Genomic DNA, 12,298 nt, shown 5'->3' on the forward strand with positions numbered 1-12,298 from the left:
TCTCCTTGAAGAGACAGCCTTTGTATCTGTTAGATGGTTTTGGCTGCAAGTAACAGAAATACCCCTGTAAACGTGGCTAAAATGATAACATTTATTATCTCATATAGCAAGAAATCCAGAGGTAGAGCAGCTTCAGGATTGATTAGTTTGGGTCTCAGTGATGTCTTCAAGGATCTAAGCTCTTTGATCTTTCCACCCTGCTGTCCTCAGCATGTTGGCATTTGCCTTTCATCTTGTCCCTTCATGCACCCAAGATGCCTTCCTCAACTCACCCTTGCACAGTCATGACTAAAGGCTGCTGGGAGAAAAGCATGGGCTCCCACACTCTACAGACTTCCCCTGAGTTCCCCTTGGGTAGGATCAGGACAATGTCCATGCCCTAGCTGCAAGGGAACCTGAGGAAATGAGTATGTGACAGCGAGAGCTGGGTCTCCTGGCAGAGAAGAGCTGAAGAGCGGCCTTTGATTAGGCGTCCAACGGGGTCTTCCCATCCATCTCAGTGTTCCCAAGGTCTCTATGTGCCTGGCACAGATCCAATCCTCAACATGTCTGTGAGATGAATACAGTCAAATGAAAATTGATCTAAAGTTCCCTTTGGGCATTTATTGACTTTTTTCTTAGAGGCTGTTCCTATCTAAATGATATTATTTCTCAGGAGTACATTCAACATGGCTCAATTAAAAAACGTAATAAAAATTGGTTGTCTTATGTGTCTGTGTTTCTATTCGATGTATGTGACATTTGGTTTCCACTTTCTTTTTTCCTTTCCTCACTCAGCATGGTGAGCAGTGGAGCGAAAATGTCTGCACCACGTGCATATGTGACCGGGGTGAGGTCAGGTGTCACAAACAGGCCTGTCCTCCACTAAGATGTGAAAAGGTATTTGAGAGTGTGTCACTTGATTTTCTAAGCTTTATTCAGAGTCGTTTAAGAAATGCATTTCTTAGTCTAGCACGTCCTTTGAGGGAATCCAGTGTTTTGTAATGTTTAGAATGGCGTGTAAAGATATGAAAATCTGCTTCCTGGGAGGGAGTGTGGAGGTGGAGGGGAACTTGCCTCTGCTGGTCAGGCAGGGGGAAGACAGCAGAGCACAGTGTTGGTGCTTCACGTCCTCCCGGCCCTGTCGGCTCAGTGACTTTGCTCTCTCCTGAGGACGCCTTTCACCCACCATTCTGTTTCCTCAGAGTCAGAGCAGGGCTCGACATCACGGGCAGTGCTGTGAGGAATGTGTGTCTCCTGCCGGAAGCTGTTCCTACGATGGGATTGTGCGGTACCAGGATGAAATGTGGCAGGGCTCAGCCTGTGAGTTCTGCGTGTGTGACCATGGCCAGGTGACCTGCAAGACCGCAGAGTGTGCCAAAGTGCAGTGTGCCCAGGTAAGAAGCAAAGGTGTTGCGTGTGGATTGCAGCAGCTCTTTCCAGCAGAATAGGTGGGCCCTCATCTGTTCCTTCCTTCTTGGTAGCAGAAGTCCCGGCCAGGTTGACTGCTCATGCTTCAAGGGAACTTCTAGCACGAAGATTCTGTGCTGTAAAGTGAATGTCACTATTTGTTCAGACTAGCTTGGAAGAGCCCCTTGGAGCTTTTAGCTCCTGTGCATCTGGTCAGATTGGAAGCCCTGAGCCAGAGACATGATAGGGAAGAACATGATATGGGACATTATCCTATCTGTCAGCACAGCTGGACCTCACTGCTGGTGGCCTGCCCAGCTCTCCATGGTTGTGAAACAGGGGTCCACAGGTGCACCAGTGGCCCAGCTCCTGCTGCAGGCCCCACTGGCAGCATTGAGCAGAAAGCAGAGCCAGCACCTAGGGGCCTCTTCTGTGGATCAGAAAAGAGAATAAAATGATTTTGGTTTTTGTTTTTAAGAGAAAGTGAGGGGGGACCTCGTAAACAATTAACTCTGCTGACCTCTGTTGAGTTCTGCCATCTGTAGAATTTCTAGAAGCTTCTAACAAAGCAAGCTCTGTTTGGACTATAGATGTATATTGTAGGGAAATTACATTTTTTTTTCCTCTTTGAGCTGGATTTTGACCCAGATTTTGACCCATTGCAAAACAAATTGCTTTTAAAGTTGTCTCCTTCTGCCTCACCGCTCCCATCCGCCCCACCAGTTTCCCTCAGGGCTGTGAACTTGAGTAGACGAGGGAAACTTGAAAGGTCTGTAGCACTGAGTGTCTGTGAATGCATTTTTCTTTCTAGTTCTTCTCCCCCACGTCTCAGATCCTCTTAACATTGAGCCTAAAGAGGAACAACCTTTCAAACAAGTCTGTCATTGACAGGTTATTTTTCATTTTACCTTCTACTTCTAAGGTCTTGGCAGAGCTGAAGCATATTTAGGGTAAAGAGGGTCCTGCTTTTTGCATTTATTTCACCCCCCTCTCCCCATGCCTTTTCGTTTCTTTTCTCTCTGTATGTTTGAGGAGTCAGAATGGTTGGAAAAGATGAGGAGAAAATCTAATCAGGGCCCTGCTCCTTCTCACCCTCTCAGGCTGAGGCTGGACTTCCTTGCCTCGGTCATCTGCCCAGAGGATGCTGGGTTATTTTCCAAGCTCTGAATTTATCTAATATCCTAGGATTTACGGAAAATATGGGAGAGGTGATCCTAGTAGGGTGGGTTCTTTAACCACCTTCTTCCAATCAGATCTGAACAAAGAGTCTCACTCAGAAAATAATTTAACTTGTTATCCCAATTGTTAATGCATTCATAAGTGCCTGTCCACTTGCCGTGAGCTGTGAAACCTAGAAGTGGTAGCATAAACTGGGTTCTTAGGAAAAATGGGGAGCACGTGCTAAAGTGGAGAGTGGCTTGATATTCATCAAGTCACCCCAAAACACTCTTTATCTCTCTCTAGTTTCCCCAACCCCTGCTGTTTTTTCTTTTATGAGTTGAAGAGTCTCAATGCCTTTAGCCTATTTCCCCAGATCTTTAATCAACTAAATTGCATCCTTCCAGATTACCTGCATGTTCCCCACATTTTAAGGCACTGGATTCTAAAGTAGAAACACTGAAATTTTAATCAAAATGGAATCTTACAAAATGCTTCTTAGCCTTCTTCAGATGCCACATTTGTGTAAATAGCTCCGGTTAATGACCTTGTTAAAGCCTGGATGTACTAACTTCCTAACTTCTGCTTAGCTTGTATCACTGGTGATAGAAAGATGCATAAGACACATTTTAACCTCAAGAGTTTTGGAGAAGTCAGATATGTAAACAGAAATTGTAATATACGGTGGCACCGATGATTATGGAAATATGAATGAAATGCATTAGGGGCTCCCAGAGGAAATGACTGTCTGCCAACAGGAGCAACGAAAGTGCTCTACTGGCATTTTTATTCAGTTCTACCCCACTTTCTGTCTGCTTCCTTCTCTGAAATATCAAGGTCATTTGATTTCTAATCCGGGATGCGGAGGGTGGATTAAGCTTAAGTATATGCACAAACAGGCATGGAGAAGTAAACTTCTAGAAGAGGCAGAACTGTGCAGCTCCACCGTTGTCATCATTACCACGTTGGTTATCAGGAGCAGTGTTCTGAATAGCACTGAAATCAGCATACAATTTTTCTTTGTTGACAAAGGAGAAAATAGCACGATCCTTATCTTTGATATATCAAACTAAATTCCTAGACAACAAAACATAAATAAATCAATGATAGAATAGCACAATATGATGATTTTCAGTTTTCTATGTTTTATGATGTCTTTGAACATAAATTCAAATGAAGAAGTCAAATCACCTTGTTTTAAAAAGGACCTAGCATTGACATCGGAGGCATAAAATGGTGGGGGGAGTTGAAGCTTGTAGCAAAATGCTTGGAAGAGGGCAGGCTCGTCATAACTGTGAGGTGCCTTTCCCTTCTCCAGTGGAGGAAAATTCCCTCAGGAGAGCATTTCCTTTCCTAATGGGCAGGTTAATTGAATTGCATTCTTTGGTCTGGTGGATGTAGGTATGATTCAGGGGGGAAGGGGTAGCAGATTCGATCTGGACTATGCAGCAGAATCCCTCTGAAGAGAAAAGAATGAGTGTTGTTTCACAAACCAAAAAGTCAAAAAAAAAAAGTCAAAGCAAAGGTCAAATGCTAATTGGAGTGAGCTCCCCACTGCAGTGAACTGACACAGTCTGGGGCGTCCAGGAGCAGGGCTTGCTGTTAGGTGCAGTAGCGTTTGAAGACTCAGAACAGCCCCCCGTGTGCCTGGTCTGGATGATATGGGCTTTCTTTTCAGTTTTGTCTGTACGTGTTGCAGCAGACACTCAAGAATCTCTCATACGTTTGTCTTTAATACAAGTACACATACTCTGTTCTGTTTCAAAACGACTCATATTACATAAGTTTAAACCCCTTTCTATGTGTGGAAAGCAATTTTCGATGTTTCAGTTATTCCTTCACTACCAGCTGATTTGTCACGTTTCTGCAAAACAATTTATATGTAAATACGTCTGCTCTCTATAGTACCCACTGGTCTCCACTGGCCTCTAGTTGACATGAAATTTTGGTGGACAGTAATCTATATAACTCCCTTCTTTTAAAAATAACTTTTTAGACACTACCTAAAGTTATAATCATTCATGTATTTTTGTGTTTCTTGTGAAAGTTTATGTTTTCCTTTATTAAAATAATATATATTAATTCTACAAAATTTTGAAGACTAGAGAATAGTAGAAAAGAGACTTTAAAAACCATCCATAATGCTACAATCCAAAGACAGATGCTTTTATGTTATATTTGTTTTTAGTGCGGTGTTTTTCAACATAAAATATCATTGTGATTATTCTGTTTTTGTAATTTTACATTATTCATTTTCTATTTAACGTGGTTCCTGCACTTTAAAATATAATATAGAGCCCAAATTAAATATTAAATATTTAAAGAAACATTACCATTCTTTAGAAAGCAGATGTATCTTCAGAAAGTGGGAAATACTTTAAAGAATACTCTTTAGCCTATAGATATTAGATGTTAGTGTGTGCATGTGAAATATTGTAAACAGAGATTGTAACAGATACCCTAAGAGGTAGGACTGCAGTAGAATCACACTTCCTAAATTATAAAATTCAGAACTGCTTAAAATTTTTTTGCAGCAAGCATTTATTATTTTGTAATAAAAAGTGAAAACTGAAATTATTGATATTGGGGATTTAAAATGATAAGACTTTGAAAGCTAAATTTCTACCCTTCAAGTGTGGCATTTCTTCCTCATAATTTAAAAAGTAGTTATGATGTGAGTTGGGTAGCGGTGAGTTTCAGAATATTGAATAAAATTTTGTTTTCTGCTGATTAATTTATGCCCACAGCTACATCTGTGCATAAGGAGATGCATCTGATTTTGTATTCAAGGGAAAAGGTTGGTTTGATTTGAGCACTGTTAATGAAACCAAAGTCACAAGTTCCAAACTTGTATATTTAAGATAGCGTGATCCTTTTCCGAAACTCATAACTTTCCAGACTATAACATTAACCTTGGCCATGCTTCTTATTCATATGAGCTCCTGGTGATGGGTAGGAAATTATGGGGGGATCAAAGCCCAAGTATCATCAGAACAGGGAAGAGAAAGCCCTTGGAGGGTGTGCTGTATTGACTAGACTTTCCATAGGAAGACAGCACAGGGGGCAGGGGGGATGAAATATATAGTGGGCTGAAGTGAAGGGTGTGCCAAGGTTTCTCATTCCTGGCAGGGAATCCAGCTGCTTCACAATTTAGCACTGAAACCTGGAGATGTTAATTTGATAGGTGCCTCTGCAACTCTCATTTCTACAGGGTGAAGAATTAATTCACTTAGATGGAAAATGTTGTCCTGAATGCATTTCAAGAAATGGTTATTGTGTTTATGAAGAAAAGGCAGAATTTGTGAGTATCAGGCTAATAACTAAAGACTATTAAGAATTAGTAATTCTGGGTGTCTAATTAGCTCAGTTGGTTAGAGCATGGTGCTGTTAACACCAAGGTCAAGGGTTCGATCCCTGTTATAGGCCAGCTGCCAAAAAAAAAAAAAAATTAATAATTTAAAATTAATTTAATGAGGGGATATTACCTTCTTTTTCTTTTACCGATTCATTTGTTCAACAAATGTTATTGTGCACATGCTATGTACCAGGCACTGGGGGCAGAGAAGTGAACACAATAGGCAGAGTCCCTGCTTTCATGCTGGAGCTTCCCTTCTGTGTGGGGACACAGAGATCGCACACAAACACATCAGGTGCTGACGACTACTGCCTAGAAGACTATAGCAGTGTAAGGAGGCCAGAGGGTAACTGGGTGGGTGGGGGTGCTCTTAGAAATTTGAGCAACACCTGAAGGAAGTGAGGGAGTGAGGTACTTGGATATCTGGGGGGAAACATACCAGGAACTGAGGCAAAAGTATGCTTGGCACGTTCAAGAAGCAGCAAGAAAGTGAGTATGGCTGGACCAAGTGTGTGAGGGAGAGAGGAGTTAGAGATGAGGTCTAGTACGTAGCCTGTTAGCCGGGACTTTTTACCCTGAGGTGGATGGGAGCTGCTGGGGAGTTTTGAGCAGAGCACGGCTGTGATCTCACTTATCTGAGAAAAGATGACTTTGATTGCTACATGGGTGAGCAATGGAAGGGGACGAAGCTGGAGGCAGGTGGCCCAGTTAGCATGTTTTTGCAATAGTCCAGGTAAGGGGAGATGGTGGCTTGGCCTTGGGAGGAGGTGGTGAATGTGGTAAAAAGTGATCAGGCTCTAGATTTATTTTACAGTTAGAAGGGACAGAATTTTGATGGATCATATGTGGGGTGAAACTCCTTTTGCTAAAGTTTTACTTCTCCCTGTGTCTCTTCCCTTTTATTACCCAAAGGAAAAAAAAATACGTTAATCTCTTCAAATTTGCCCTATTTTCTGTAGTCTGTGTTTTCCATAAAGGGGTTTTGGAATGTTGATAAATTCAGTGTTCTTAAAAATCTCCCAGTTAGTTGATCATAAATATAACTGCTTCACTGACCAATCAGAATAGGATTATAAGAATTAGGATTAAGTGCTTTGACTGGGGGATTGATTCCTCCACACTTTTTCTTTATGATTTGGGTAAATTACATCTATCAATCTCCTAGTGTTTCTGTATAGTCTGGGGAGATAGTATTGCACAGGGTTAACACTGCAGGTCTGGATTCAGATCCCTGCTTTGCCACACACTGTGATTTGGACAATTTACTTAACCCTCACTGTAAAGTAGGGATAACAATAGTACTTACCTCATGGGGTTATTGAGATGATATGTATAAAGCACTTAGAACAGTGCCTGGCACATTTTTTAATAAGCTAAAAACATTAGGATGTTTATTATGCTGTTGTCATTGTTTGTTTTATAGCAGTATTTCATAGTTTAGTCATCTTTGTTTCTTAAGAATTTAGGAGGTTAAAGCCTCCCTATAAATGTTGACTATTTTCTTAATCATAGTATCAATTTTCCTACCCAGTTTTGGAGGTAAATTAAACCCAGTGGAATTAAAGAAAACCAAGTGGTTTTAAATAAGTCCAAATCTCCATAATGCTCTGGTAGCATGCAAAATTCAAAATTTTGCCCTTATGAGTTTAGATTCCTCCACATTGAGGGGAATTGAAGCCAAGTGCTTAAGCACAGAGTGAGAGTAAGAGTTCAGAACTATTTGCTAGGCAAGTTGTTTTTACCTCATATTGGTATGCCTTTTTTAAAAAAAATACAGGTAGATTTTATTTCTATTCATAATGAATGAAGTTACGTGCTACTTGGGGAAAAATAGATAACTCCTAATGAAAAAATAAATAGATCAGCCTAATGGTTTTTTTAGTGGTATAACAAATACATTTCTCTCTGTTCCTAGATGTCCTCGAATGCAAGTGAAGTTAAACGTATTCCAGTAAGTATAGATTTTTGACTTGTACAATAGATCATTACTAAATTGTTTTAAATAATGATCTGGGTGAACTATCATGGGAATGCTCAGTGCCTTAGCATTTTTAACAGCCACGTTTGATGGCACTGTGTTCATAAATTAAGGATCTTAATGATAAAAAAAAAAAAAAGAATCTTAATGATAACCCAGACTTTGATCCATGAAGTTTTACTCTTTTCCTTAGCTTTTTTTCCCTACAATTGATAATTAATACTTTTCCAACTACAAGCTTCTACATATATCCTTTCCCTTTATTGTGATGATTTTCTCCTCCTGATTTTTTTCTGACCTAGAAAGCTCAATTTAATGATCAGTGGAATTTCATTTACTGCAAAGTGCTGAAGAAAGAGCTTCTTGGATTTGCGTGCATTTGTTCACTCCCTGAGTATTTACAGGAAAGCACAAGCATGTTTGTTTACACAACAGTCTTACAACTTTGGATGTTATAGAATAAGGGGCTAGGAACCCAGTTTGCCTTCAAATGGAAAAAAGTACTTCTGCCTTCTTGAGATAATATTCCTGTTTTTTAACATTTGCCATTTATTTTAATTCACAATGTCACATTAATTGTTTGGCATGTTTAACATCAATTAGCTTAATAAATATTGTATCAAATTTTCCCTTTAAAATCTGCTCTCCTGTTTTCTCCTGCTTTACCTCCCTCATCACCCCAGTACATTCTGGTAGGAACCTTTGTCTCTTTCCAGGGTGAGTAGGATTGTGTGCAAAAAGGAATTACTTTTCATAATTCACTTTGGATTCTTTGTCAGAGAACTAATGTTTATTACCATAATTTGCTTGGCTGAAAAAATATTTTAGTATGAGGAAGCTCATGACTCCTCTACAGCTCACTAAAGGGGGCCTGCAAATGCTGTGATTTTAAGAATACAATAACTCCATATGATCATCTCAATAGATGCTAAAAAAGCATTTGACAAAATTCAACATTCCTTCATGATAAAAACTCTCAACAAATTAGATATAGAAGGAAAATATCTTAACATAATAAAAGCCATTTATGACAAGTCCACCACCAGTATTATTCTGAATGGGGAAAATTGAAGGCCTTCCCCTTAAGGACAGGAACAAGACAAGGATGCCCACTCTCACCATTTCTATTCAACATAGTACTGGAGGTACTAACTAGAGCAATCAGGCAAGAGAAAGAAATAAAGGGAATCCAGATGGGAAAAGATGAAATCAAACTTTCCCTATTTGCAGATGACATGATACTATATATAGAAAAACCTAAAGACTCTATCAAAAAAGTCCTAGAGCTGGCTAATAACTTCAGTAATGTTGCAGGATACAAAACAAGTGCTCCCAAATCAGTAGCATTTATATATTGAAATAATGAATTAACAGAAAGAGTAATAAAGAAAGTAAGCCCATTTACAATTGTCACCAAAAAAAATATGATACCTAGGGATCAATTTAACCAAGGAGGTGAAAGACCTCTACAATGAGAATTACAAACCACTTCTGAAAGAAATTAAAGAAGACACAAAAAGATGGAAAGCATTCCATGCTCTTGGATTGGAAGAATTAACATTGTGAAAATGTCTATACTACCCAAAGTGATGTACAGATTCAATACAATCCCCATCAAAATACCAATGACATTCTTCACAGAAATGGAAAAAACAATCTTACTTTTCACATGGAAAAACAAAAGACCCCAAATAGCCAAAGCAATCCTGAGCAAAAAAAACAAAGCCAGAGGAATAACTCTGCCTGACTTCAAATTATACTACAAAGCTGTGGTAACCAAACAGCATGATACTGGTATAAACACATTCAGACCAGTGGAGTAGAATTGAGAAACCAGAAATCACTCCTCAGGCTTATAGCCATCTGATATTAGACAAAGGCAACAAAAATCTACATTGGGGAAAAGATTGCCTCTTCAACAAGTGGTACTGGGAAAACTGGATATCCATATGCAGAAGAATGAAACTAGATATGCATCTCTCACCATACACTAAAATCAACTCAAAATGGATTAAAGACCTAGGTATTAAGACCTGAAACTGTAAAATTACTAAGGGAAAATATAGGTGAAACACTTCAGCAGTTAGGTTTGGGCACAGGCTTTATGAACATGAGCCCGAAAGCACAAGCAGCAAAAGAAAAACAAATGGGACTATATCAAACTAAAAAGTTTCTGCACAGCAAAAGAAACAATCAACAGAGTGAAAAGACAACCTACAGAGTGGGAGAAAATTTTTTGCCAACTATGCATCCGACAAGGTACTCATATCCAGAATATGCATAGATCTCAAGCAATTATACAGTAAAAAAAAAAAAAAAAAAATGACCCAATCAAAAAATGGGCAAAGGAGCTGAATGGACATTTTTCAAAGGAAGACATACAAATGGCCAACAGATACACGAAAAAATGTTTAACATCACTAGTCATCAGGGAGATGCAAATTAAAACCACATTGAGATACCACCTCACTCCAGTTAGACTGGCTATGAGGAAAAAGAGGGTGAATAACAAATGTTGGTGAGGGTGTGGAGAGAAGGAAACACTACTGCACTGTTGGTGGGACTGTAAATTAGTACAACCACTTTGGAAAACAATATGGAGGTTTCTCAAACAACTACAGATAGATCTTCCATGTGATCCAGCAATCCCTCTTCTGGGTATATACCCAGAGGAACGGAAATCATCATGTCAAAGAAATACCTGCACTCCCATGTTTATTGCAGCTCTGTTTACAATAGCCAAGATATGGAACCAACCTAAATGCCCATTAATAGATGACTGGATAAGGAAACTGTGGTATATATGCACTATGGAATACTACTCTGCCATAAAAAAGAATGAAATACTCCCATATGCAACAACATGGATGAACCTGGAAAAACTTACGTTGAGTGAAACAAGCAAAGCACAGAGGGATAAATACCACATGTGCTCACTCGTATGTGGGAGCTAAGAGAGAAAGGAAGGCTGGAAAGAAAGACCACAGTAGTGCTATGATCCAACAGAGGGAGGGAACATTCCTAGGGCTACAAATTGGAGTTGAGGGGAGAGGGGGAGGGGGAGGGGGGTTGGGGGATAACTGGGAGGGGACAAAGGGTACAAAAGTAATTTCTGGTAATGGATATGCCCCCAGTATGAATCTGGCCCCCACATCATGGACAGGATGGGGGACAATCAGTTTTGTATCTCATGAATGTTCATAATCAATCAGTCAATCAATCAATAAAATAAAACAGTATCTAAAAATGAAAAAAAAAGCAAAGTGATATTATCATAAAAAAAAAAAAAAGAATACAATGACTCGACTGTTACTTTTACTGTAGTAACCATAAAGAAATTCAGGGTTTTAATCAAGCTTCCCACTGTTGTTATAGAGATTGTATTCAATGTACCTGCTAATCACTAGGTACATAGTAATGTCCCCGGTGTTTTTTTTGGTGAAATAGATTGAGAAACAAATTTTAGATGCTTCTTACATATTGTGGTAGTCCCAGAGTACTTTCACAGTTTGTCTCTGCATGTACCTGAAATCTTTCCACTGGTGCTCTACATTAAAATAAACCAATTGCAAACTAAGAAGGAAAAATTTTGTCCTTTCAAATTCAGGACTCTTTCACTATTGTCCTGTTTCAGAGCTAGGGGTGGCAGGGCACTGATTAGGTGCCTTCACTTTGTCCTTATGGAAATTCTAAGTTCTTCACCAGCAAACTCTCTTCTGAATCACTGCACCCTGATGACAGTGTCATTCTTACTATTTCATAGGAGGGAGAGAAGTGGGAAGACAGTCCTTGCAAGGTGTGTGAGTGCCGGGGGGCTCAGGTAACTTGCTATGAACCCTCTTGCCCACCGTGTCCGGTGGCCACACTAGCCCTGGAGGTGAAGGGACAGTGCTGTCCAGACTGCACATCAGGTGGGTCCATGTCCCATTTATTTTTGCTGAAAGAGTTGTACTGCCGAAAAATTCAGAGATCCTCTCCCCCCACGTTTCTTTTTCCTTTAGCCACGCAATGGGTTTGTTTATTTCTAATTTTTCTAGCAAATGATGCTAATTAATTGTCAAAGTCAACTGATAGTGAGTATATGACCTTGGGCAAATCATTGACCCTCTCTACATCTGAATTTTCTTGTTGATAAAATATGCCTTATCTATCTTGAAAAATTACTTTGAAAATCAGATAACACAATGTTCAATAACTTACAAAGGAAAATCTGTGTCTTCTGTTGTTGAAGATATAAGAATAATTGCTCAGTTGGTTACGGATTTTTTTTTTTTAAGGTGAGCTACTAAACAGATGCTTCCTTTTGGAGTTCTCAAATGGGTTTTTAAAGTTTAAAGACTCATTAATTTTTTCCAAAAGAAAATTTTATCTACTTGTTCTGCAGTTCTGCTTTCAAATCACCTGGGGTTGAATTAGTT

General features: G+C 39.5%; 1 protein-coding gene across 4 annotated transcripts in view; it reads left to right on the forward strand.

Annotated features, from left to right (window-relative positions):
• Positions 1-12,298, forward strand: part of FRAS1 (Fraser extracellular matrix complex subunit 1) — a 422,531-nt gene that overhangs the window by 189,280 nt on the left and 220,953 nt on the right. For all 4 annotated transcript variants that reach the window (XM_063108769.1, XM_063108770.1, XM_063108773.1 and 1 more), the window contains exons 8-12: positions 778-879; positions 1,185-1,376; positions 5,759-5,848; positions 7,818-7,853; positions 11,644-11,791. In XM_063108769.1, the coding sequence (XP_062964839.1) occupies positions 778-879; positions 1,185-1,376; positions 5,759-5,848; positions 7,818-7,853; positions 11,644-11,791 (568 nt within the window). The remainder of the gene's footprint in view (positions 1-777; positions 880-1,184; positions 1,377-5,758; positions 5,849-7,817; positions 7,854-11,643; positions 11,792-12,298) is intronic.

This window comes from Cynocephalus volans, chromosome 9, assembly GCF_027409185.1.
Source record: "Cynocephalus volans isolate mCynVol1 chromosome 9, mCynVol1.pri, whole genome shotgun sequence".
NCBI lineage: Eukaryota > Metazoa > Chordata > Mammalia > Dermoptera > Cynocephalidae > Cynocephalus > Cynocephalus volans.